Source organism: Mustela nivalis (genome assembly GCF_964662115.1).
Source record: "Mustela nivalis genome assembly, chromosome: 1".
NCBI classification, from domain to species: Eukaryota; Metazoa; Chordata; class Mammalia; order Carnivora; family Mustelidae; genus Mustela; species Mustela nivalis.
Window position 1 is genome coordinate 185,334,207 of NC_139020.1, and position 27,595 is coordinate 185,361,801.

Genomic DNA, 27,595 nt, shown 5'->3' on the forward strand with positions numbered 1-27,595 from the left:
AATACCACTCAGATAGGGAATGACAGTTTGAATCCATACTAAAAGAAACAACCAAAATTAAAAATCTAATTGGTCACCGTTATAGGATATTAGTGAACGAACCCATTATTTTATAAACTAGTAACTGAAAGGGAAGAATCAGTCATTTATCTTACATTTTCTTTATGAGTGCTATTTATAAGTGACTAAACAGTAGAAGAGAGGAAATTTCCCATTTATAAAACTATTCCCCTAATAATGAAGAAGGAATGATAGAATTGGAATATCACCATTTTGCAATTTATTATGGACTGAATGTTTGCGTCCCACCCAAGTTCATATGTTGAAGCCTGAATTTCCAGAGTGGCTGTATTTGAAGATGTCAACTCTAAGGAAGTAATTAAGGTTAAGTCCTAAGGGTAGGGCCCTGATCCAGTAGGACTGGTATCCTTGTAAGAGGAAACACCAAAGCTTCCTGCTTCTCTGTCTTTTTCCCTTGCAGACACACTCACCAGGGAAAGGCTATGGGAACACACAGTAAGTAAGAAGGTAAAGTCCTACAAGCCAAAAGAGGAGGCCTCAGAATGAAATCTATCTTGCCAGCACCTTGACTTTGGGCTTGTCAGCCTCCAGAACTGTCAGAAATAAATTTCTGTTATTTACGCCACCCAGGTTCTGAGGCTTTGCTCTGGCAGTCTGAGTTCAGATATGACCCTTCATGAATTAATAAATGTAAGCACAGATGACTGATAACACAAAAAAAGACACAATCAGATATTATGTGCCTTAATCTAATAGAAGAAGACCTCACCAACTGTGACATATTCTTGGCAAGAGGAAATCAATCAATCAATCATTCAATCACTCATTCACACTCTGAATTTCAGCAAGCCTCTATTCCTAAGTGCCAATTTACAAAACAGTATAGAAGGGACAGGAACATGTAAAATGACACCACGGGGACTAAACCAGTAAAATCCAGATCCTGAGAAACTCTACAAGGGAGAACACCTTGTTTGTTCAAGAACAACAACAAATAACAAAAATGGACAGCATGCATGAGAGAAAGATTGGAGGGGGAGGCTGACAGAGAGGAACTTATAGATTAAAAAGGTTTTAAGAGATATATCAATCCAATGATGGATTTAAAAAGCATTCAGATTTAAGGAAACCATAAAAAATCATGAAATTAAATGAGACTTTTGGGAATTTGTAGATATTTAATGATATTGATTTACTGCTAATTTTTAAAATGTTAGATACAGTATTGTGGTGCTTTTGTATTCAACTACTTTGAGAGATACATACCAATTTATTTATGAGAAAACTGATAGGATGCCTGGGAAAAAGTTATAACAAGAGGAGCATAAAAAGGAACAACCCTGGGCGCCTGGGTGGCTCAGTGCGTTAAGCCACTGCCTTCGGCTCAGGTCACGATCTCAGGGTCCTGGGATCGAGTCCCATATCAGGCTCTCTGCTCAGCAGGGAGCCTGCTTCTCTCTCTCTCTCTCTCTCTCTCTCTCTGCCTGCCTCTCTCTCCGTCTACTTGTGATCTCTCTGTCAAATAAATAAATAAAATTTAAAAAAAAAAAAAAAAAAAGGAACAACCCTGGCTATGAGTTGATTATTGTTGGAGGTAAGTGATGAATAAACAGAGGCTCATTAAATTATTCCCTGTTTTTTTGTCTGAAAATTTCCATTATTCGAAGTTTTTAACAACTGAGATCAGATTATAAATGAACCTAGATGTGAATGTACATATATAGACAAAATTCAATCGTTTTTTAATTTAATATATGTAAACAGTTTTCATGTTTTCTTTTTCAAAGATATTCAAAAACAATCTTAATCAAAATTCCTGAGAAAAATGCTTTTTACAGCGAGGAAGTCTCACTCTGTTCTATTATTATAATACTGCAGGACTTAGAAGAAAATATATTTTTTAACAAAATTTTCTTTCTTAATAATCTTTTATTGATTGTTCTAAGAGCCCATTTAGTTCTGCCTCATTATGAAAGAGCAGCTTTTTCTCATTATGTTTTAATGAGATGAAAGATCACCGTAGCCTAAAGGACTATACGTGCCACGTAAAGGACAGCATTTCCTAGGCAACAAGACAAAAATCCCCACCATCATTCAATAACGTCTTTCTGTTGATTAAATTCAAGAGGTAATAAAATATATCAAATTACTTAATATTTAATATATTGGTTTTCATTTCTGAGTACTAACATTGTTGAGTGGAGTTCATATAGACCGAACTGCTAAGCAGAGACATAAATATTACCCCATCCACTTCAGCACTGCAAAAGGGACTGCAGATTGGAGCCATCCAGTGATTTCATAACTAAAAGAGCAAGTGACCTTTCCTAAAAAATGTAGTTTCTGGCTCCCCGATTATATTTAGAGCACCTTCTAACACATTGAGCAAGGTTCAAATGCTATCAGAGAGTTGTATTTGTTCATGGGAATTAAGTCATGCAAAAACACAGTGACATAATTCTAAAACGTGGGAATTGCATGAGCTGGAGAATCATGCAAGTTCTTTGATGAATGTGAATAAGGATCAACATGACAGAATTGTTTGTCATCAGGGTAGATGTGATGCGTAGCTCATAGCAGGTATTTAATATTAATTTGTTGAGCAGATAAAAATACATTCCAGGGTTGTATTTTGAGGTTCTCCCTCCAAATAGGGAAGAATACACAACTTTATTTCCAAGTATTTGGGAGGGTGGATGATTCAAAGTGATTCAAGTAAGAGCCTAAAAGGAGGTAAGCAGAACTAGAAGTTAGAAGGAAAGGTATCCACATGAAATTTGAAATCCTGTAATGGAAAAAGGCAGAAACAATATGATAAAAGTAGATAAGTAAGAGTTACAATATTTGAATGGCAACATTCCAGGAAGTGACATCATCTTGGAAGTTGGAATAAGATGGACTTTGTTTTGGGGGATATTTGATAGTGGTCATCTAGGAAAGTCCTGCTGGGTTGATATGGGGACTATCTGTGGGCTGCTGTTTTACCTCAGTTTACTCTTTGGGAAGTTGCTGAAGGCTATAAGCTTCCTTTATAGAAAAATTCTCATCACTAATGTATTTAAAAATTATCACACAGATGCTGTAGATTCAAAGATGCTTTGAGACTCTCTATTAGGACACATTCAGCTATCCAAGAACTTCAGACTAAGACTCAACTGTCCTGAAAGAGAAGAACAATTTATCAGAACTACAGCCGGTGGTAGATTATTTATGCCTCCTACTAGGACATGTGCCTCATACATATTCCTCAGTTACTTTTCAGGCCACCACTATCTCTAAGGCACTTTCCAGTCTACCCCTACCCCTCCAACTTAGATTTCTCATCCCACTCCTTCCAGTTGTCTTCAGTACTTAATCATAAATCAATTCCTTTAGAATTATGTCCCCATCTAATTCCTTTTTTGTTATTTCCATGTTTACTGGAAATCTGTCAAACGTGAAATACAGGATCTGGATTTTTAAGCCAGATCTGGCTCTTCTTACAAGGGGGCTAATCTGAATGGAAATCACTTCACTGAAAGGGTAAACTATAAAATGCTCCACAGCAAAATAGAAAGCCAGTGACTTTATCTTGTTCCCTCAATTGTAGAAGAATCCTTCCGGGAAATCTACTGGCATGAGGGAGATCTCAATCACTGCATGTAGCATTGAGTCCATTTCCAATGGAATAAACTGTTCTCTTGTGGAATGTGATTAATGGTGGCCATGGTGGCTAGAGTTGTGTCCGCAGAGCAGAGGAGCCCGACAAGAATAGTGAGCAGGACCTGCGCTCATTTCTCTGATGGCCGATTTCCCCTTATAGGAAACCAAACACATGGCCTAGAGCCTAATTTGAGACAATCAGAAACTTACAGTGTTTTGACTTCCTTAGCAGAGATTGGTTGGAAAAGCATATTTTAATAGATGTACACTGAAGTATGCAAAGGATAATTTTCCAGTCGAATGTTTTCATCTCTTCCCAATAATAATAGATGTGAGAGGATATCATCATTTGAGAGAGATAAGTCTCAGCTCATTTTATATCAATGCACAATTTAGGAAAGGCATCTTCTATGACCTCTGTTATCAACAACTCTAGGAAGCCGGTCCCCTATGATCTGGGGATAAAGTGTAATGCAGTAACCTAAATTAAAGGTTAATGAGTATAAATTCACATCATGGAATTCAAGGTTTTATTTGATATATGGTTCTTCCCAGAAAAGTCTATTAGCTAATGCAACTTTATCAGAGGTATGTGAACTATCTCCTTAAAGTTAAAAAAAAATGATCATCTTCTATATGTAAATATTTATTAACTGCTTACTGAGTGCCAGGTGTGTCAATGCTGGTGATAGATAAATAGATACAGACAGATAGATGATGGATGGTTAGATAGATAGATAGACTGATGCCATTCTCTTGGAGCTTAAACTATGGTGGGAACAATAAGTAATTAATGAATAAACAAATACAAAATTGTGATAAAGCAGATAAAAGTACAAGCCAGTACAGTGATAGATAATAACAGTGGGACCTTCTTAGATAAGGTAGATAGGAAAGTCTTCTTTAAGGAGGCAACACTCAGCCCCAAAAGACTGAAAAGGAGCTAGTGCAGGGAACAGCTAGAGATGGATAAAGGGACAATCCCAGGCTGAAGATTCTGAGAAAGGCAACAACTTGGCCTGTTTGAAGAAATGAAAAGAAGCTCTTGTGGCTGCAATGGGTAAGGAGAGGAATGGCATAAGTTGAAGCTTGAGACAGGACCACGCAAGTCCTCATAAGGAGTCCAGATTTACTCCCTGAAATCTGTTTGTTACTTATTTATGAATCACATCACAGTAATTATTAGTAATAAAACATTCATAATCAAAAGAAGAATTAATCCATGCCAGACCTGAGTAAAGTGCTTTATAGGCATTATCTGAAATGATCATCCTGACAGGGCTGCAAAACAGATGCTACCCTGGTTCTACACTGGGGCAACTGAGAGTCCTAACATGGTAACTTCTCTAAATCATACAGTGAGTAAGTGGTAAAGCCAGGAGTTGAACTCTAGGCTGTCTGACTTGAATTCTCAGCCAAATCTGGAGACATCCTCTTTTTCTTGAATCTCATCCATGCCTTAAAGCATTTGAAGACAAGCAGAACCTGCCTTTGGATTAGAACTTAGAGGAACCTGAGCTCCTTTTGATCTCATTCAGACTTACTATTGTACTTGGCAGATGCTGAAATGAAATCTGAAATCTTTATAGAGCCAGGGGTCTCGGGGGAAAGGGTTAGAAGCTGTGTTTTGACACAAGTCCAGAAAAAGGCCAGAACAACGATGTAAGAAGCCAACAGACTTGCTCAAGTGAAAGGAGGAAGCTGTTACGTTTATTTGGCTTTTATTGGTTGATATGTTTCTGTGCCTTGGAAAGGACTGATACACAAATGCCAGAGGGAAGTGGAAAGAGCTGGTAATAAAGAGATTGCTTCATAAGAAGTAGGTCTCCTTAATGGTTATGATTATTTTGTTGTTCTCATTTCTAAATGCTGCAAGTCCAGTGAAGCACCGGGAATGAAACAACAAATCCACTGTGACATTAGGATACTCGACTTAATGAGCATATAAAGGCCGTATTCCTTTTAGGGTCACTCTTTGAACCCATGGGAATAGCCTCATTTGAGATAGACTCAACCCATGGTACCTTTTTTCTGTCCCATGATTAGAGTCAAAACCCTGAAAGCCATCTTGAAGTATTCTTTCTCTCATCTCATTCAGTCACCTCACTTTGCTGGTTCTGTATTCTGAATAATGGCCATAGCTGTGTCCCCTTCTCTATTGACCTGCTATTAACTTTGCCCAGGCCACCACCATCTCTTGCCCAGGGTAATGGAGAAGTGTCCCAACAGCTATACCTGCCTCTGCCTTGTTGCAGGACATCCAGGTTCTATTCTGCTGCAAGAGTGATCTTCCTAGAATGCAAGTTTTACTGTGGGGCCTCCATTTCCCCACCTACCACCATTCAGTGACTCTCCACTGCCTACCACATAAAGTAACTAAAGTAACTTCCTTAGAACAGCATGCAAGACATGCCTTTAGGTCTTTGCCATTTCTCATTGTCTTCAGTGAACAAGGAATTACTTAAAACTGCACTCCCCCACCAAAAAAATCTTGGTTATTCTTTGTCTATAAGCTCTATCTATGCTGCTGTCTTTCCTAGAGGGCCTTCCCCATCTTTGTCTTTTAGACTCAATCAAGTGTCCTTTCTTCATAGAGCCATTCTTATCCTTCCTTCACAAACCCATTCTTATATAACTTCATAACTTTGTGGTAGACAGAATAATGACCCTCCCCACAAAGATGCTCATGTACCAATCTCCCACCATATGATTATCTTACATGGTAAAAGGAATTTTACAGATGCAATTAAATCAAAGACCCTGAGATGATGTTATCGTGGATCACCCTACTGGGTATTTACCCTAAAGAAAAAAATGTAGAGATCCAAAGGGGCACCTGCACCCAAATGTTTATAGCAGCCATGTTCACAATAGACAAACTAGGGAAAGAACATAGATATCCATCAACAATGAATGGATAAAGAAGATGTGGTATATATATATATACAATGGAATACTATGCAACCATCAAAAAACCCAAAATCTTGCCATTTATGATAACATGGATAGAATTAGAGGGTATTATGTTAAGCAAAATAAGTCAATCAGAGAAGGACAATTATCATATGATCTCTCTGGTATGAGGAATTTGAGAGGCAGGGTGGGAAGTTATGGGGGGGTAGGGAGGGAAAAATATGAAAGAGGTTGGGACGGGGAGGAAGACAAACCATAAGAGACTCCTAATCTCAGGAAACAAGCTGAGGGTTGGTGAGGGGTTGGTGGGGAGAGATAGGGTGGGTGGGTTATGGACATTGGGCAGGGTATGTGCTATGGTGAGTGCTGTGAATTGTGTAAGACTGATGATTCACAGACCTGTACTCCTGAAGAAAATAATACATCATATGTTAAGAAAGGAAGGAAGGAAGGAAGGAAGGAAGGAAGGAAGGAAGGAAGGGAAAGAAAAAAGGAGGCAGATAGCTCAAAGTCAGAGAAGGAGATGTGGTGACAAAAACAGATGGGGTAGGGGAGAGATTTAAAGATGGCTGAACAGGCTAATGGTTTGGAAGACGGAAGAAGGGGCCACAAGCCCAGGAATTTAAGTAGCCTCTAGAAATTGTAAAAAGCAAGGAAAAAGATTCTCCCCGAGTCTTCAAAAGGAATGCAGCCCTGCTGACACCTTGATTTTAGGACTTCTCGCCTCCAGAACTAAGATAAACTTGTTACTTTAAATTTTAAGTCATTGAGTTTGTGGCAATGTGTAGTAATTGTGACGAAAGTAAACTAGTAGACATTCCTGTCCCTCCTTCCTTCTGTCACAGGGGAAATTCATCCCTCTGTCTTCAAACTTCTACTAGAACCCCTATGCCTCAGAATTTACATACTTTCCTAATCAAAATATTAGCTCTGGGGGGCAGGAGAAGTGTCTCATGCACATTTACACATGAGCACAGGGGTGGAACAGAGATAGCTATTCATTCATTCATTTACTTCTCTGTCCATTCACTCATTCAAATGGATGTTATTTATTGAATGTATACGTACCAGACACTGCTACACTCAGTAAATGCATTAAAGGGCAGAAACAGAGGTCTTCTGTCTTTGAGGAACTTACAATTGGATGGAAGAGGTGGACATTAATTAAATAATCTCCAAAATAACTTGAGTTGACTGAAGGATATGTAGAGATGGATGACGCACCTGTCAGAGTAGGCAGAGGGAATGGAATATGTGACGCTTCCGAGAGGAATGAAGCCATTCAGTCAGGGACATTTTGGGAAGACATGATCTGGAGAGGCACATGGGGGCTAGAAGCTTCACGGTCTTACGGGTCTTGATAAGGATACTGACATTTAACCTAGCAACAGTGAGAATTTAATGGAACATTTTAAGCAGGGGAGGTGGATAAGAAGACTTGAATTTAGAAAAGAGCTCTCTTGTTGCTATGTGGAGAAGGGCGTGGAGGAAATGTGTGAGAAGAAGAGTAAAGAATAGCAGGACCTTTTATGGGAAGCTGCAATAGTCCAAGGGAGAGAGAGGGGTAACAGTGAAGATGGAGAGAAGTACACAGATTGAGGGATACTCTGGAGGCAACACTGTCAGGATTTAGATCTGAGTTGGATGTTAGTGGTTGAAGGAGGTGTCCAGGATGACTTTGTCGAATGAGAGAATACAAGATTTTCCTATAGCTTGGCAGTAGAAATAATTCTGTCAGAATTAAGATGTTATAGAGTCCATGTAAAGAGCCCTGAATCAGTTTAGATCAGTTTAGGAACCTGTATGTACATTCAGGTCCCTTAAGCATTAGGCTGTGTGATGTTGATAAATCACAAAGAGTTTCCTCTTCCTCAAATGACAGAAAAACGATCTTCTCACAGCAGGTAATCAAATGAGGTTAGAGATGTAATTCAATATAATAACTTTTTGTTGATTATCTATTTTGCCCATACCATGTCTTATGAAATCTGGAAAATCCAAAAGGAAGATAGATGTGATGTGTTTCTTTATTTTGAGCTTAACAAACTTAGCTGAAGAGGACCACACTAGTGGACATGTGTATTAGGATCATGTAGACTAAAACATAATCGCAAAGCAAATTACATAGTGCTGGCTAAACACGAAACTGAACAACAGTGAAGTGAGAAATCACTGTGATCATTGCCTTTTGGCTACTGTATAGGAAGGAAGGTCTTAGTCTAAATGTGGTTAGAGTTTAAAAGGCAAAATAAATAAATAATTAAAAATTTTAAAAATGGAGAAAAACATAGTGTGAATAAAGAAACAGAAGCAGGAGCACCTGGGTGGCTCAATAGGTTAAAGCCTCTGCCTTCAGCTCAGGTCATGATCTCAGGGTCCTGGGATAGAGCCCCACATTGGGCTCTCTGCTCAGCAGGGAGCCTGCTTCCTCTTCTCTCTCTGCCTGCCTCTCTGCCTACTTGTGATCTCTGTCTGTCAGATAAATAAATAAAATCTTAAAAAAAAAAAAAACAACCAGAAGCAATTAAGGAGTGTTTGGAGTGAGTTTAGTATCTCATTTCACTGGATTGTGAAAATTCAAACTGGTAGATAGTGGAAGTAAATCTAGGCAGGTAAACCTGGGGCCAAATCAGAAAGTGGGGTGTGGCAGAGAAGCTTGATCTGTAGTAAGATTGATGTGTAGCTTGATGTGTAGTAAGATGTGGGGGAGCCAGAGAAGTTTCCTAAGAGGAGAGAGAAGAGATAGGGGGAGACTCGTTAGGACAGAGTATGCTGGATATTTTGGATGGAAGAACAAAAAGATCAGAGAGACATCAGAGTGGTGTGGAGGACAGACCAAGAGATACTTCTGAAGGATTCTCACAGAATTCCACAGTTTTGCCTGTAAAGAAAGCAGAGAAAGGAGAGTGTGAAAGGACTAACTACAGGGTTTTCAGCGAAGAGCCTGGGAAAGGGACAGACAGTTTTAGTGCCAGAAATGGGTTATGAGAAAAGGGAGACAATAGGTAGCCCTGTTTTGAAGAGAACAAATTCAGATGAGATTGTGATGGTCAAGTAAGCACATTCTACAAGTGAGATCAGAAAACTGGACTCACGATATAAGGGACATGGTCATAAAATGATAGCTGAGTACTGGATAGATTGCAAAAATGGCTCTAATTCTTTGCTTCTACTCCCATCAAAAAGCAGGGTCTCTTTCCCCAACCCTTGAATCTGGGATGACCTTATGACTTGCCTCAAGCAGTATAATACGATAAAAAGGGTCTTTCTGTGAATATCAAGCCTCAGCCTCAAGAGGACTTGCAGCTTTCATGCTCACTCTTTAGGAACCTCAAGATTACCATGAGAACAAGCTAGCCTCCTAAATGATGAAAGAGAGAAGTTGTCCAGTCACTCGTATTTTCTCAACTGGGAAACAGCCTACCCACTCCACCTCAAAAAAAACGAAAATGACCATAAATGCCATCCGGGCTGAGCCCAGTAAAGACAAGCAGACATACTACTGAGCTGAGCTCTGGCCAAATCGTTGACCTACAGAATCTTGAGCTACATAAATAGTGTGCTTTCAAACCATTGAATTTTGGGGTAGTCTGTTATGCAATGAAACCTAATTGACACATAAACTCTGAGAGAGAGACAGAGGGAGAAAGAGAAAGAGAGAAAGAGAAGGGAAGAGACAAGCAGACGGCAGTGCTATCTATCTAAGTAAATCACATAAATTCAAGGAAAAATTAACCTTGCAGATTTTACAAGATTTTATTAAAGCAACAATTCAACTCTTCATCATGTATCAAAAGCAAACAAAGTTTTAATGCCCGAAATACCCTGATTTTCACAAAAGGTGCATGCATAATTAGAATCAGGAGACAAGGTAAGAAGAAAATTAATTGAGGGTCGTGAAAAGAGAGAATGATTCATAAGAAGTGGGTTGACAATTCTACCATTGAGAGTGAACAAAGGCAAGAGGAACAAGTTAATATCAAATTTATCATGTCAGATGTTATCAGTAACAATCAGAGCATCAGTCAGGAGTAAGGTAATTATATAAGCTTCCATTTGCCAGGCAGGAACCCAGTCAGGTTGTGGAGACTTCTCCCTTCCTGGACAAACGTTTGCTAAATCTTCAATATGTCCTGAATATGGTTTGAGCTCTGTGGGCCTGTGTAGTTCTTCAGAGGACCTTTTCCTACCTTCTTAGGTAATACAAATTACAATTTGCTCCACTGAGACTTCTGACCCTCTATAAAGTATGGTAATTTAATGACTTTCTTATTCTTCAGGTCCTTTTCACTTCTTCGTGTTTTCTATGTGATAAAGTCAGTTTCTTAGATGTTGAAGCACTTGAAGCTCACTTCAATCTTATTTTGACCTAATTTGTTTTAGCAGATGCAAGAAACATCACCAAAGAGCTCATTAAAATGTACCTTCTGTGCTTTTGGTGCTATGCTCATTGCTAAATTCTTAGCGGTTGTAAGTTTTAACAGGGAAAACAGTGACTTGTTAAGACCTTAAGGAAGAAAAATGAAATAATAACAAAGCGTCATTTTAAGTGGAAATACCAGTTCAATAGCATGGAGTTAGTAGAATAAAGAGCATAACTGATTGAAATTGAAAACTATCCTATCAGCACTGAGGAATTCAGCAGGAAGCTAATTCTCACCTTGAGAGAAGGAAAACAAGGGGACTCTGAGCATGCATCATAGCCTCAGATAACCCGTGGAGACAGACTCTGAGGCACGTTAAAGAACACATTCTTAGCATGGAGAGTGATGACCTCATGTAGGGGACAAACATGCGAAGAAAAGTCCAGGTTTATAAGTGGTCCTACCTTAACACTCTGCCCCTGTGAGACAGCCCAGGAGACCACACTGCAGAAGCCATTCTAGAATCTAGAGGTGGACTTCTGATCTCAGAGTTGTGAGTTCGAGCGCCACATTGTGTGTAGAGATTACTAGAGTCTAGGGGTGAATATGGCTCCACTGGAGCCCAGTTGTGTTCTCATTGTGCTCGAAGAGTTCATAATTAGATCCAGCTCTGATGTTTTTTCTCCTTTATGTACTGTCTCTAACATTTTCATTATTAGATTGTAGTATTGTTTGTGGACTAGTGGCATAATGAGGAGGGATGTTACATCTTTAAGGTACATTTGGATGCTTAGCTGATAGAATTCATTAAGATATAATTTCAATTTTGAGCCATTAAGAAAAAAATTGTTCCCATATTGAAATCAGAAGGTATTAAAAAAAAGAGATATTAGGAATAGAATGCTTTAAAAGCATTTAAAGCATATAAAAGTTTCTAAACCTTAAGTAAAATTGGTTTGGAAAATTCCATAATAGCCTAACAGGTTGTATGTGTGTTTTAATATATGTACAATTGTTTTAAAGCCGATGTTCCATGGCTCATAAATTCTATTTGCCAGTCTATTATTTATTCACTTTCATCCTTAATACCATCATATTTAGACAATGGTAATAGTTTAAACCTAAAATAACTTTGACAAGTCCCCATAACGCAGAGCAATGACATCACACAGACCCATTCCTATCTTGGAGCCTAATCTTTCTTTTATGAGGCTTTTAGGGATTAAATAAAGTGAGTTTCTCTCTTTCTCTTTATTAAATAAATAGTTTCTCTCTTTCTCTTTATTAAATTAAAAAATTAATTAATTAAAATTATTTAATTAAATAAAATGAGATAAAGTCAAATAAAGTGAGGTTCTATGGTAGAGTTTATGTTGAATTTGGGGAAAGAAAACCTAGGCTTGACTCTTCACATCACCACCTGCCCATACTAAATCTTTGGTCAATTGTAAATGAACTTTCTAAGCCACAGTTTACCTCACTTGATGGAAAACTCAATATACAATTAATCTATTTGTTTTCTGTAGTTATTGTTATATCACATGGAATGATGCATTCAGTGCCATGAACCTACAACTGTCAGACATTCTGTGGGAAGATGGAAAGGTGGCCCCAGTGAGTCATCAAGACTTGAGTCCATTTAAATCCTTCAAATAGGGTGACTCCAGATTTTAAAGAAAACCTAGAGAGAAAATCTGAAAACTCACAAGGATGAAAAATAGTTATTTGTACTCATAAAGCCTTGCTGTAGGCTTCTCTTAATAAATTTACTGTGTAGGGGTGCCTGGGTGGCTCAGCTGATTAAGCAATTGCCTTCGGCTCAGGTCAAAATCCTGGAGTCCCAGGATTGAGTCCCATATAGGGCTCCCTGATCAGCAGGGAGTCTCTGTCTCCCTCTGACCCACCTATCATGCTCTCTTTCTCTCTCTCATTCTCTTTCTTTCAAATAAATAAATAAAACCTAAAAAAAATAAATTTACTGTTTAATTTAATTTATGAAACTATGGGTTTGAAGGGTACCTGGGTGGCTCAGTGGGTTAAGCCTCTGTCTTCGGCTGAGGTCATGACCCCAGTGCCCTGGCATTGAGCCCAGCATTGGGCTCTCTGCTCAGCAGGGAGCCTGCTTCCCCCGAGCTCTCTCTCTCTCTCTGCCTGCCTCTCTGCCTACTTGTGATCTCTGTCTGTCAAATAAATAAATAAAATCTTAAAAATATATATGGGTTTGAAAAAATTACGTCTCTTCTACCGGATTGCTATTTCTCCATAGCTCTTACCATGATCTAACATTTTCTATTTGTTTTTGTCCCCCATCTCCAACTTTCTGAGTAACATATAACACTCCTGCATTTCTAGTGACTGGGAAAGTCCCATGCATTTAGTAGAATCTTAAATAATATGTGTTGAATGACCAAATAAATGAATGAATGAAATGATGAGATACACATGTTAAATTAAATTAAATATCATTTCTAAAATTTTCAAAGTAGGTTTCTATTTATAACAACCAAACTATAATTTCATAATTATGTCATGATATTATAAATAATCTGAGAGTAACTTTGTAAAATTTCATTTTGTTTAACAACCAATAATAACTCTTAATGACTTATTTATTTTGATACTAGGTGTCACATGTTTATAAATACTATCAAAGACCACACAACAGACCCTCCTTCCCCTGTGGTGAAAATTCTTTCCCAGCTTCACAGATGAGAAAACTGGGATTCAAGAAATGTAAATCTCTGGGTTAAAAGTTACACAGCTAGTGAGGAAAGGGAGCCAGAATCTGAACCCAAGGTTTGGAGAGATTCAAAGTACACATTCCACACCGATAGTTCCTCCCCAAAAAAGGATTAATTAAAGGTAAAAGTTAAATGTGATTTACTGTTTGTCTGATAGTGTCTTTATTGCATCCTTGTTCTGGATAAATACCGTAAGAGGAATCTTCAATTCTAACCTGATAGTCATTTTCTCCTAGTGTTTAAAGACATTACACTATATTTTGGCATTTATTGCTGCTCTGAGAAGTCTACTTTGAATCTAAACATCATTTGTAATAAACTCCCCAGGTGATTCTGATGTAAATGGTCCATGGACGGACCACATCAGGAGAGAAAGATTCTGGAAGTTAAAGAGACTCAGAGTTTCTACAGAATCTTTTTTCCCAACAGTTCCAATTCTTCTGGCAGGGGGTGGTAGGGATATGATGCCATCCATGAGGAAGGTTGAGGTCATCCCCACTGAAGAGGCAGAGCAAGGAAAATCTGGGCAGCTCCAACAACTGGTCATTTGGCATCAAAACCAAAACTAGAAGCCCCATCTTTTAGCTTATTTTACAGATGAGTTTCTAAAACTTAACTGGGCATGTAAATTCAGCCAGAGTTCATCTAAATGTAAAATCTGATACTCAGTAGATTGGGTGGAACCCAATCTTCTCCACATCCAAGAAGCTCCCAGGCCATGCTGCTGGTCTCTGTCCACCCTTGCACTATGCTTAAAGGCTAAGAATTCCAAATTCCTAGGCCCCCGAAGTTCCATTTCACTTTAACAAGGGTCATAGCTCTTCCTACTCAGATACACATTAAAAGGAGCCTCTTTCCCCCCATTTTACCAAATTTTCAAGGATATGCACCAAATGAGAAGTGTCTTAACCACCTTTTTCCGGGTTAACCTAGTGTGTAAGAGCCCAGGCTCAGGTCTCAGAATCACCATTTATGAAATGTGTGACCTTGGACAAGTGACTCAGGCTCTACATGTCTCCTTTCTCCCATCCTTAAAATAATAATAGTGATTCCTCATCATGCTTCTGTGGTAGTTCTGACTCTGTGAGGTGGAGAGAAAAGTGCTGGGAATGCAGCAAGTCCTGCTTAAGTGTCAGCTACATGGTCTTTTATCATGTTGTCCTATTGTGTGACCCTCATTCAATATCCCTAGACTTATGAAAGGAGCCCATGTCCTTCAGGATTTTATGGGCTCTAATCCTTCCTCCTTTTAACTCCTTCAAAGCGTCGCTATGATTAAGTGAATTAATATGCATAAAACACTTGGAGTTGTGCCTGTCACATAATTAGTACCCAAAGATGGCTTAGCTTTTAGCACTTACTACAATGGTAATTAAATCACTTTAGAGGGATTTTTAAAATGACTCTCCTCTCATTAGACTGCAAATCTTGGGAGAGTAGAGCCTACATCTGTTTTAGTCACTTTTGTATCCCAAATTTTTTAAAGATTTTTTTTAAGTTATCTCTACACCCAACATGAGACTCCCACCCATGACCCCAAGATTAAGAGTTGCATGTTGCTGGGGCACCTGGGTGCCTCAGTTGGTTAAGCACCTGCCTTCAGCTCAGGTTATGATTTCAGGGTTCTGGGATGGAGACCCACGTCAGGTTCCCTGCTAGCAGGGAGTCTGCTTCTACCTCTTCCTTCCAGCTTGTTCTCTCTCTCTCTCTCACAAACAAATAAAAATAAAATCTTTAAAGAAAAAAAAAAAGTGTTTCATGTTGTACCAGAAAGCCAGCTAGGTGCCTTTCTGTATCCCTAATTTTTAACACTGAGACTGACACACAAGCACTGCTCAATAAATGCCATAGATTGCATAAATGAATAAATGTATGAACAAGTGTATAAGTGAATCAGTAAAAAAAAAAAAAAAAAAAAAAAAAAAAAAAAAAAAATCCTTGCCTTCCAGAAGTGATCCACAGGGATAAAGTTTGAGAAACACTCTCCTAGAAGGTAGAGGCACTGGGAGGAGGAGAAAAAAATTATCCTGGGGAACTGGTCTGGGGCAGGTTTGGAGTAAGTGTTTTCCAAATACCTCGGAGGATGAGGAGTTTATAAATGCCTGTGTGGAGTGAAAAAGTGAGCTGAGGGAAAGGAGTCTGGGGAAGATCTGCCAGCAGATAATGGTCTTGGGAGAAAAATACGAGCTAACCGAAGTTCCTGATCAGATGTGTCAGGAGGTGCTTTGAGGTAAATAAAATACGGGAAATGAGGAACCTTTGAATTTCCTGCATCGGGGGCTAAGGAAGAACCCAGGGCAGGGCGGTTTCTGGGACCTTCGGTCCTCAGGGAGGAGAAAATCTGCATTTGTGAATTCTCCTGAGGCACTTCTGTGATCACACTGAGAGAGGAGAGGGTTAAAGTCACACAGTATTACAACATGATGCACTGACATCAGAGGTCACGTTCACACCCTCTTCCACCCACCACAGCAAATGGGTTATGCCTGGACGGAAGGGGGTGAAAAGGTTCCAGAGGATTAGAAAGGAAAATTCATGGGCTTTTTAAAAGATGAGCTGATCACAGGGAATTGCTTTACCCATATGCCATTTGGTTTTATTATAGTTATTCTTCAGTGATGACGCCATCTCTGCAATTTATAATATGGACATGAATCTCCCTTTGAGATGGAATTGCCCATCAAAGCATTTCCAGACAATTTGAGACACTTCCCATAACTGCAGTCATTTTCCTGGTAAACTGGGAAACACTTTCCCTACCTCATGCACTCATTAGGGCATGGACTGAAAACTGATAGCAGAACGGCCTTTGCACAAGGAAGGAAATGATGACAATGACAATAGAGAGACAAAACAGTGTTTAGGTCAGCATGGTCTCAACAAGGCTTTCCTATGTTGTCTCTGACAGCAATCCTCTCTGCAACTCTAGGGAGAAGAAGCCTTATTTCCATTGTACAGATGAAGAGACTGAGGCACAGAGCAGGCAAATGAATGGCCCAAAGGAGCAAAAGTGGCAGAGCCAGGATTCTGACTCATTTCCTCTCATTCCAACTCAGTTCTCCAAGGTAATGCAGGCAGAAGTTCTCCCAATGGGCATTCTGCCAGAACAAAATGCTTAGAAAGCCTTTAATCTTGGCAAATGCGCCAAGTGCCTCAATACTTACAGATATCTTTAAACAAGGATACGGGCCCAGGTACAATATGAGCCCCTCTCCTGGGAAAGCAATGCATCTATTCAAGCTCAGGAGCCTGTGTGAGTGCCAGGGCAAATTACCACCTGTCTTTCAGGTGTTGTCAATGTCCTTCACTCTTCTAAGGTCCATCAAGACACTCCATGCATCTGTAGCTTCTAATGAGGCTAGAAATAGGGTTACATTCACCCCTTAGATTCTTGAGTATACTCCATTAAAACCATGAGGGACCTATCTCAGGCACCTAGACATCTGGTAATAACCCAGAACATGCACATTTTCGGTATGTGCCAAAACCATAAACTGGGCTTTCTCCATTTGAAACGATTTTTTCAGGTCATTTGTATGGAAGGACATTAAGCTCTACTTTTGTGTTCCTTCTGCACCAAATTCACCATAAGGTCTTAAGAAACTTCACCACCTCCTGGGGCTTCAATTTTCAGACTTAAAGAAATTAAGTTTTAGTATTTTACAGTCATCAGGAAGAGGTCAGATGTTTTGAGGGTGTCATCTTTTCCTGCTGGGATGCTGACTCATACAGTAGGTCCATCTGACTTCAAAAGCCGGGCCCTACCCACTCCACCAGACTGATCTCTAGGGCTTCCTCTGCAATGTATCACCCTGTATTCCCTGAACTACCAGGGAAATTCTAAGAGTGTACATGGACTGTCCCAAACTTCCCAGCTAATAAATATTGAGTAAGGAGTCAAGTCTTGGGCCTTCCATCTGCTACAATACTGCATTTATTTCCAACATAGCCTCAAAGAGAAAAAGGCGTGCTTTAAAGATACTTACCTTTTTTTTTTTTCTATTAAATGTTATAATTCTTCAGAAAAACACTGGATTTTTAGTAAGTGTATGTGAGTGGGAATCCAGGTTCTAGTCATCATTAATCGCATATAGCCATTCTAAATGTTCATTTTTTTATCTGTTCAAAGTTTATAATATTCTAACACTGCCTCATTTGTTGATTACTGGAATCAAATGAGACAATGTAAGCCAAGTGAATGTAGTCAAGTGTTATATAGAAGGGATAATAATAGTGAAAAAAAAAAAAAAACATACAGCTATCTTTTTTGTCTTTGTTAGGCAAGTTATACAGAATGTATACAGAATCTTAGGGTGAACCAGGCAGCAAAGCATCCGAAAGCAAGAAAAGTAGAAATGAAATGGGAAGTATTGATCAAAGCAGATGATGATCACTAACAATCACTAAGTTTCTTGCCTAACGATTCTAAACCAGAGGTTAATAGGCATTGTCTGGAGATAATTCTGGTTGTTACAACTTGGTGGTAGTGGTGGGGGTGGGGGTGGGGTGGGGGGTGGTGGGAGGGGGGTTGTTACTGACATCTAGTGGATAGAGGCCAGGCATGATGCTAAACATTCTGCAGTGCATAAAAGAACCCCCCATATCAATGAATTATCTGGGCCAAAATGTTAATAGTGTTGAGGCTGAGAAATCCTAACTTACTAGAATTTGCACGAGTTAAGAAACTAGTATATCTTGCTTATTCCTGTGCCCTAGTATCTAGCATTGCCCTTGGCATAATGTGGACACCATCTATCTATCTACTTATCTACTTATCTACATTTGTTGAATAGATGGGTACCAGATAGAGAACCAGATAATCTAAGTTAAATCTAATTCAGATAGTCATGGAAAATCTTAATTCTTTTAGGTTTCCTCTCAGTTTATGCTTCGTCTTCTTTTCTTTCCTGTCCTGTTGAAGCTTGCTCCCCTTCTCTCCACCCCTAACACTAGGCAAGAATGAGCAGGGCCTATCAAATCTGAGAATGTCTAGGAGCAAGAAATAATGCTTAGAAGACACAAGCTTTGCATGAACTCTTCTAGCAACCCCCTTCAAACCATCCATTTCAGCCACACAGTAATCACATCTATAAATAAAGGGATTCATTCTTACTCCTTCTCTGAGCATGAACCAATAGGACCAAAAGCACATATTTCCTGCAAACATCTTGCTAAAACAGTTCAATTATGTTTTTAGGAAGACACATCCAGGGCCATGAAATAGAAACTAGGTTTAGCTGAGAAAATGGAAAATAAAAGACATTTAATTCGGGGAGTGCAAATATTATACATCTCCCGTACCTAGCCTAGTGCCTGGTACACAGCAGGCATCCTTTAATATATGATGAATGAAAGGAGAGCCTGGTGAAATCAGTGTTCCAATTCTTCCCTCAAATCTTCTCCCAAATAATTTTTAAAATTTTCGATTAAAATATTTTAAGTCTCAACCATCCAATTTGAATGTCTTAGGAAGGCAATTTGAAAGCCTTAGATTCTGAAAAAAGGTGTCCATTTTTCTCTGTTGTGGCAGCGATCCAAAACCAGATAAAGATATTTGGGTTCATCACTGAGAGGTAGATGTCAATATGGTGACTTAAAAAGTCCTTGCAGTAATAATTCATATTGCATACAAACATTCATAAGGCCATATTATACCAGAAATAAAATAAGCCTGAAATACGCATCATATCTTTGCCAGAAAGTCTACACTGAGACAATGTGTGGTAATTTGGAAGGACTTAAAGATTCAGTAAGCAAGGCTAAAAGAGGTCACACAGGGACTATCAATAAAAACCTAGGCGCCTGGGTGGCTCAGTGGGTTAGGCCTCTGCCTTCAGCTCAGGTTGTGATCTCAGGGTCCTGGGATCAAGCCCCGCATCGGGCTCTCTGCTTGGGAGCCTGTTTCCCTGCTCTCTCTGTCTGCCTCTCTGCCTACTTGTGATCTCTCTCTCTGTCAAATAAGTAGATAAGACCTTAAAAAAACAAAACAAAACAAAAACAAAACAAAAAAAACACCTTTTGTGCCCAACACATCAGTCCCCCAAAGGACCATAATGTCATGATTATCCAGTTATACTGGCCAACCCAAAGCTCCACAATGAAAGCTTGCCCTGTGCTGGGAATAAGCTTTCCAGAAACTGTACTGGAACGTGTTTCACGTTGCCCCCAGAATAATTTTCCATTAGTACTTTTGGCTAGAATCTGTGTTAAAAAAAATGACCACTGTAAAATATATTAATTATGCAGATCCATTAGTCAGCAGAGTAGAAAGACCGAGGTGTTTCCATTTTCGACTCGTCCCTAATCTTTAAACATTTAAAGATACACTGATGACCAAGAACCTCTCTTAGAGGATTTAGCCCTTCATGTACTCGTATCAAAAGCTCAAATTCCTCACTGACTGCATTTTCTTACTCTAGTACAGAACAGGACCACTGGCTCTGTTTGTACACCAGCTTAGAATGTTTGATGACAGAATCAAGACTACTCCAGACACATTACGCCTTATACCAGCTGCTTTCTCCTTACTTAATAGATCATTGTTAAGCTCTTAATGATCAATGTGTTTAAGTAGACAAATCCATAGCCAAAGAAAAGACAGAAGGAAACATAGGCAAGATAAAGTACAATCTCTACTGCTATTTACTTTGAATTTGACCACCTCTGTGAAGAAAGCTGTATCTTGCAGATGGAGACTGAAATACGACACGCTTCATAAAACTGTCTTTAAGTTCAGTTTTAAGGAAGAGCCTGTATTTGATGAGCACTGTGGCTGAGCACAACATATTTCGTTACAGTAAAAGTGCTCATGTGGTAGCTCTAATATATTTAGAATCCTCATAAATACTCTTGGAAAAAGCAGATTGATTTAAATGCCTTCATCCTGACTGGCTCTAAATACCACACTTTCTGATTAAACCACCCAATTATTATTTTTTTAAGAGCAAGAAAAAGAAGTAATAGAGAATCAATAAGTTTCCAAGCTCGCCTCTGACAAAAATGACTAACATTTTGGAAACATTTTATTGTGTACTACCTGCTGAATTCTTTTTAATTAATTGGGTGTCTACATGAGGCCGGGAGGTGGAGAACTCAAAACCTATTGCTTATTAGACACAGCCAATCACACCGAGAAGTCAATATGGTACCAGCATCTCAAACTTTAACTCTTAGTCCTCCCATTTTGTGGTGGGTTGTTTTGTTTCTTTGTTCATTTTTTTAGATCCCTCTCCATTTTGGTGAAATTTAGCAATGGTATTCTGCACTGGGTTCTATCTTCTCGTAACATTTCCATCACTCATAATCTGTTTTCTCTCACTAGAAGGAATAAAATGCAGCGTTTCACAGACGCACCTCATGACTAGTATGCACGGCCTCCAATCCAAAAACTGCCAGTTGAGGAGAAATTTCAAACATATTGATTCTATGTCAGTGCATTTTTCCCCTTAGAAGACTCAACTGAATTTTATTGGCTCAAATGGATTTCAAACGGGAAGCTCAGTGCTCAGGTGCAAAAGAATGCATTTGGGGACTCTGGATTTCAACTTTGTCACGCTCCTCAGCATGCTTATCAGCAGCTGTGCTCATTTTTTAATGACCCAGGTGGTAGAGACCCTTTGCAACATTCTACCTGAAGTGCCACCTCAGCTCTTTTCAGTAGCCAAAAGTGAAAGAAAATCATGCTGGGGTGAGTAAAAGGAAGCTGAGAATTCTACAAAGTTCTCCACAAATAAATCAATTCAGTTCAATTTCTTTTTACATTTGCATCAATGACGAACCAGACCTGAGATGTTGAGATTTTGAAGTTATTGCCCCATCTTTATTTTTACCCTACATTCAAAAGATGGAAAGTCAAAGGGATGGATCTCTTTTAATCAGTTAAAAAAGCTGCCTTAATTTAGCCACTTCTGCATATATCTCTCTGTAGGCTGGCTCCCTTTCATCATGTCCACATCTTTCTAGATGCACAAGTTGAGTGGAAATAAAACACACATTCTCCAGTTTCAAACACATAATTAGCCTGGAGTCACAAAAGCACAGCCTAAGAAGAAGGAGGTTATGTCGTGTCGGAAGGGGGCAAAACAGTAACAAAAATAAGGTGTCTTATTGTAAGTTCTGGGAAATCATCCCAGTCTAGGAGTTAACTGAAAATTGCATGGATGAGGCGAAGCCCTGACAGACGGGACAGATGAAAAAAAAAAAAAAAAGACTCTAGAAGTTTCATCATCATCACCATCATCACTGTGTTGACTCAAGCAACTTATACACCTGCCCTATGTCTCAGTTTTTGCATCTGTAGAATGGGGAGGTTGTGTTAGGTCTCTGTGGGATGGCAGTGAAGATTAAATAAGCTATTTTAAATGCTCAGCACAGTTAAGCAGAAAGTGAAAGACACGATTACATTCTTCATTTTGCTAAAAAGAATAAATGACCTCATTGTGACATAAAAATTCCCTATTTTCCCCATTGTGGCACAGACTTTTCTTCCTTGGAATAGACTACAACAGTTTTTTGGTGATGGCTTTCTGGACTTTTCTGAAGTGATGCTTTTAAAGACCGGGCACACTGACCCTAAGTCAAGCTAAAGATATTGACCTCGTTAAGATACAGATACCCCATTGTCCTTCCTATGTCAGTGAGTCCAAGCATGCTTGGAGCCTTAACACTTTTGTAAACTGGCCATCTGGAGGAAAAGACAGATGCTTTTACCCTCAGGGTGCTATCCCCTCTCACATCTTCATTAATCTATGTTACTGAGCAGTTTCAGATGATGATAAAGTCTGCTTTCCGGTAACAATGTTGGACCTAACCTGTTCTAAAGCCATGTAAGGAGAAGAATGACAAAAGGCATTAGGGATGTTGAGGAAGAGAGTATGGCTGAGAGATGTTCATTCAGCAGTTAATACCGTCAGGCCAAGGATAAAAGTTCTGTTTGTTTTTCAATAAACGATCTGCTAAGGAACACTTGGTTCCAGTGAGGGTTTACAGCATGGAAAGCTGTTATTAGCAACACTGTGACCCCAGTCACAGTGTAATATAAGTTCATGTGTGTTTGTAGGGATTTTGAGGCTGAACTATGTTGGAGGCTGCACTAGATTAATCAAAATTCAGAATTCTATTTGTCAGAAAAGAGTAGCTTCATTCCAGCATGCAAAGGGTGTGTGAGGGGCAGAACGCCCCAAAGAAAGTAGAGGTGAGGATCAGAGCATTCCTAGACACTCATGACTAGTTCCATGAATTGTCCTTAGATGGTGCAGGATCTAAATAATTACTATTCTGAAGACTCTATGCCTAAAAAGTCTAGGCATGCCTGACATTTCCAACTTCACTTTCAAAATCTTTGAAAAATATATAGTCAGACCTCATCTTTCTTCTCATTCAAAGATGCCTTGAACTTTCATTATAAATATATTCTAATTCATTTCACCATGAGAAAGTCTGTGCAGATTGCTTGATTGTGTAACATAAAGAGAAAATTAAAGCATCCGTTTGTTTTCGTTGGAACAATTACTTAATCATCTTATCATTTCTGCCTAGGGTAATTATATTAACAGAATTTCTCCCAGACTTCTCAATGAATAGCAGAGAATCCAGACCTTCTAAGACTCTCTGGAAACAAAAGAAAACGTAGCTAGCCAGGTAATGCACTTAAAGCAACGGTGACCAGATAGTCATGTTGCACTAGTTTGAACTTAATAGCAGCAACTTTGCTCTTGATCAGCTTTGGATACAGAAACATGAGAGGCAGGGCTGGGCATCTGACAGATGGTGGCACAAATACACAGTGCAAAAAAGACAGAAGAGAAGCAACAGCCACTTGTGATTGCATCTTTTCACAGAACGTTAGAGATTTACTTTAATGACCTGAATACTTCTCAGAAATACAGTTCAATTAAAGGTTCACATGTACCCCATCTTACAGGGAAACTCATCTCACTTATTCCACCTTTATAAGACCCTATGAAATCCGTACATCCCTTTCAGCACTGCATACAATGTTTCATAGCTATTTATGGAGTTTAAGAAATTCTTGTTCTGACACTGATGGAGAAACTTTAATTAAAACGGTAAGCAGGTTATAGCACAGTGAATATACTTAGGACATTGAACACTCCAAAGGGGAAGGGTGGGGTAGAATGACATTACATTTTTATAAAGCCAAATATAAGTTTGCTTAAATAGTTTCCTTACTATGTTAAAAGAAAGCCGACACATCCTTTAACAGCTAAGGTAAGCATCACATTATCACACAGCACAGCCTCTTTGGCTTAAAAATATGAATATAAAAAAGCAAAGTAAAAAAAAAAAAAAGATGTTACTACTAAAGATTTCAAAAATGATATTTGGAAAGAAAAGTGTGCAGCCTAAATGTACCTATGCAAATACACACACACACACACACACACACACACATCTCCCCAGCCAGCAGTAAATCAAGAGAGATATAAAAACTTACCGGAGCAAATATCACCATACACATTTACAAAAGAATTGGTAATCCAACTTCCCTCTCCTGAAAGAAAATAGAGGTTGTCTCATACTAAAAATAAAGCTTCTCTGTCCACAGCACCAGCCACTTGTCCCTCTTTTTATGAAGCAAAGGAGGAGAACAAGAAAATCAATGAGGAGGGAAAGTGAGATTTATACCAATCAGATGGCAGCTTCTGCCTTATTTGCAGAGAGATGGCAAAACGGTCATATTATTAGACAGTGACAACCCACAGCCGAAGTACAGCAACCTGATACTTCCCTCTGGTGAAAGGCTGCTTGCCTTGTGGGGAGGTGGTTACCACCATGGTGAGCTCCCACACTTGGCTCTTTGCTCACAACTGCCAGCACAGGGCTGCTGTGCGTAAGCAGGCTGCATCATGAAGACAGCACCATCTCCCCCTTTACTCCGGGAGCCCCCTCCTCCCTCAACATAGTGCTTAGAAACAACCTGGGAAACAAAAAAGAGCCGGGGTTTTGTGGGTTGGGGGTTTGGGTGGGAAGGGGTGGTTTTATAATATCCTAATGAATAGATTTGCATAGATTAGGTAAATGTTTATATGTTTGTTAAAAAAAATTGCCCTCATTTTTATGGAAATGCCTGGATGTTATGCACGGTGCCCATTTGGGACATTTGCACACCACCCGTAAATAATCATGCAGGGGATGGTGCAGGGAGACTTTTGGGGCTCTGGCAACTGGGGAAGGAATGAAATACAACTTGGGTACTCAATTGTCGCAGGAGCGTTACTGAAAGCCTTCTGCAAAATCATAAAACTGAAAAGGCTTCAGAGGTTTAACCGTGATCTGGGGCTGCTTTTCCTACGAAGGACTTCTGCAGGAAGGAGGTGAGCTTGGCTAGTTCAAGGGGCCAAAACCACGGCAGCCCGAGACATCGTGTTTTGGGGGGACTTGGTACTGAATTCATGGAGAGGCTGCCCACAGCTTCCACGCTCTCCTCACACTGGGTTCCTGAGGGTGAATTCTCTCAGTGGTCTGGACCACAGCAATGGCCCAAGAGATCTCCATGCCTCTTCCCTTCCCGTTCTCCACTTCAGGACCCCAGTCAGTACAAGAATAGTGTTAGGTTGACTCAGGTGTCTCTGCTTTATCATTTGTGCAGTTGGTGATGGCCAGAGCCAAACTCACCTTGACTGGCCATGTTTTTTATTGGTAGATATTAATTCAGAATTCTTCCAGAGTCTTTCTCTGGGTTCCCCCACCCCTCTGTCTCTGTCTCTCACTCACACACACAGACGCACACACATCACCACCACCACCACACGGCATCCCATCATCATCATCACCACCACCTCCCTGACTCCCTTTCTTCCTTCTCCATACACGTAGTAACAACTCAGTGGGCCAGGAAAGGCGGCGCGCCCTGCCTGTGGGAGGTTGTAGGACCACACAGACAAACAGACTAGTAAAACATGATGAGGCGTCTGGCAACCCGGGGTCCAGTTCTGAACCTCAACTTATCAGCCAAGTGATTTGGGAAGTCCCTTCAGATCGCTGAGCCTCGGTCTTCTGTAAAATGGGCATGCGAATACCTCACAGTGCTGTCACTGGAGAAGTGTGGGGAACAAATGAAACATGGCTAAGGCAGCGCTTCCCGACCCACACCACATACAGAGGACCTGGGACAATGGTCCTCCGGCTGCCTTTCTCCCCCAGCTTTGATCGGGTTCTTCCTTATACATAAGCCTTCGGGGGTACTTACGAATGCTTCAAATTGTGCACACCCCATGGCCCCTTTGAAATTCTGATAGGAACCTTCCACCCCTCTTATGATCTCTGCCACCACCCCTCATCTGCCAATTGAAAAATCATTGCATTTCAATGAGGGAAGTTACTCAGGGGAGTAAATTAAGCAAGTGAATACAGTCAAAGCGGAACAAAAAAGGCTAAGAACCACCAGGCATTTAAGTTTAAACCCAGCAAACATTTGTTGAATAAATGAATGAAAAACTGAGTGAAGGAGTAGCGTACCCATGCTGAAGGCCACAGCTCCTGCCAGGTAGCTAGCTGCTTGGTAAGCGGCGTTGGAGCAGAGCTGAGGAGGTCGCGGTTCTAGCCACGTACCCATAGGGGAGAACAACACTTAATAGTTTTTTCAGGGTGAAGAGTGAGTCAGTCTCATCCCTTTTGAATATTAAGAGCCCCATTTCAAGTAAAAGAAAGAAAAGTTTTGTCTTCCACATAATAATAGCGAACACTTCTTGAATATTTGTTCTGTGTCAGATTCTCTTCTAAGTGATTTCCTTCCTTCTGTGTGTGTGTGTGTGTGTGTGTGTGTGTAAATGGATTACCTTACGTGGGCATCACAAAACAGGAAGAGCTACTACTATTCATTCCAGAGAGGAAATCAAGACCCAGATTTAAGTAACCTGTTTGAAGGTACACAGTCAATAGTTGAGAAAGCCAAGACTTGAACCTAGTCAGATGGCAGACTCCAAGCTGTTAACTACTCCCGTCTAGTACTACATGATGATACCTACACTTTTATTTATTTAGCCTATAGGGTAGGAGAAATCCACCTATGGATACACAGACCCTGAAATAACTCCACGGTTCTTCTCACAGTGTAAAGACCAGAACCCTCGTGTAGACAGAAGGTTTACTGAGCTGACAAGTCCCAGGCCTAGGTTCTGCTGATCTTGTATGAAACTTGGTCACCTTCCTTAACACCCTGGGAGGCAGAAGGCATGAGGCTCAGTCTTGGGATTGCTAGAGGTCTGCTTAATGATCCAGTGTGTCTGTCCCCTAATATGTCCATGCTTCAGTTCTTCCCATGTTTGAATTGAAGGGTTTCCACAGAATGATCTCAAAAGGCCTTCCTGGGTCCACTTTGACTAGATAAGGGTCTAAGACTAAAAATTCAATTCAAATCTGATGGCTGAGTTACCTTTTTCAGCCCCATATTTTGTGCCAAATAAAGTGTTAACATTCTCTACATCTTCCTTGCTACCTCCCTACCACTGAGGATCTCTCACGCGAACCAATGCAATAGACCCCCAACAGGTCATCCTTTCACTCTTATCCCTATGTATCATTCTCTGTGTATTATCCAGATTGAGCTGTTGAAAGTAAAAATTAAATCATATCAATCATCTGAGAAAAATTTCAATAGCTGTCCTGTAGGCTTCAATAAAACTGAAAGTCTTCACTGTGGCTACAAAGCCTTTTGTGTCCTGAATCCTTTTTGTTTGGGATCTAATTCCAACCCTCTCCCTCCCTACTCCTCAGTCACACTGGCCTTTTATGCCTTTGCACTTGTTATTCCTTCTGCCTAGAACATTCTCTCCTTAGTTCTTTGCCTACTATCTCGTCTCCTGACATTTATTTCTTCCCTGACCACCTACCCTAAAAAGAATACCTCTCCCTTCCTAGCTACCCCCTTTCACGCCCCCCCCCCCCACCTTT

General features: G+C 39.9%; 1 protein-coding gene across 2 annotated transcripts in view; it reads right to left on the reverse strand.

The window, feature by feature from the left end:
• The window catches only part of SYNPR (synaptoporin), a 314,225-nt gene that overhangs the window by 133,126 nt on the left and 153,504 nt on the right, over nucleotides 1–27,595 (reverse strand). The window contains exon 1 of one of the 2 annotated variants that reach the window (XM_082727136.1): nucleotides 24,138–24,347. The exons of the other annotated variant lie outside the window; for it this stretch is intronic. Coding sequence (XP_082583262.1) covers nucleotides 24,138–24,161 — 24 coding nt within the window. The 5' untranslated portion in view covers nucleotides 24,162–24,347. Of the gene's footprint in view, nucleotides 1–24,137; nucleotides 24,348–27,595 lie in introns of those variants that run through there. 2 annotated transcript variants of the gene reach the window in all.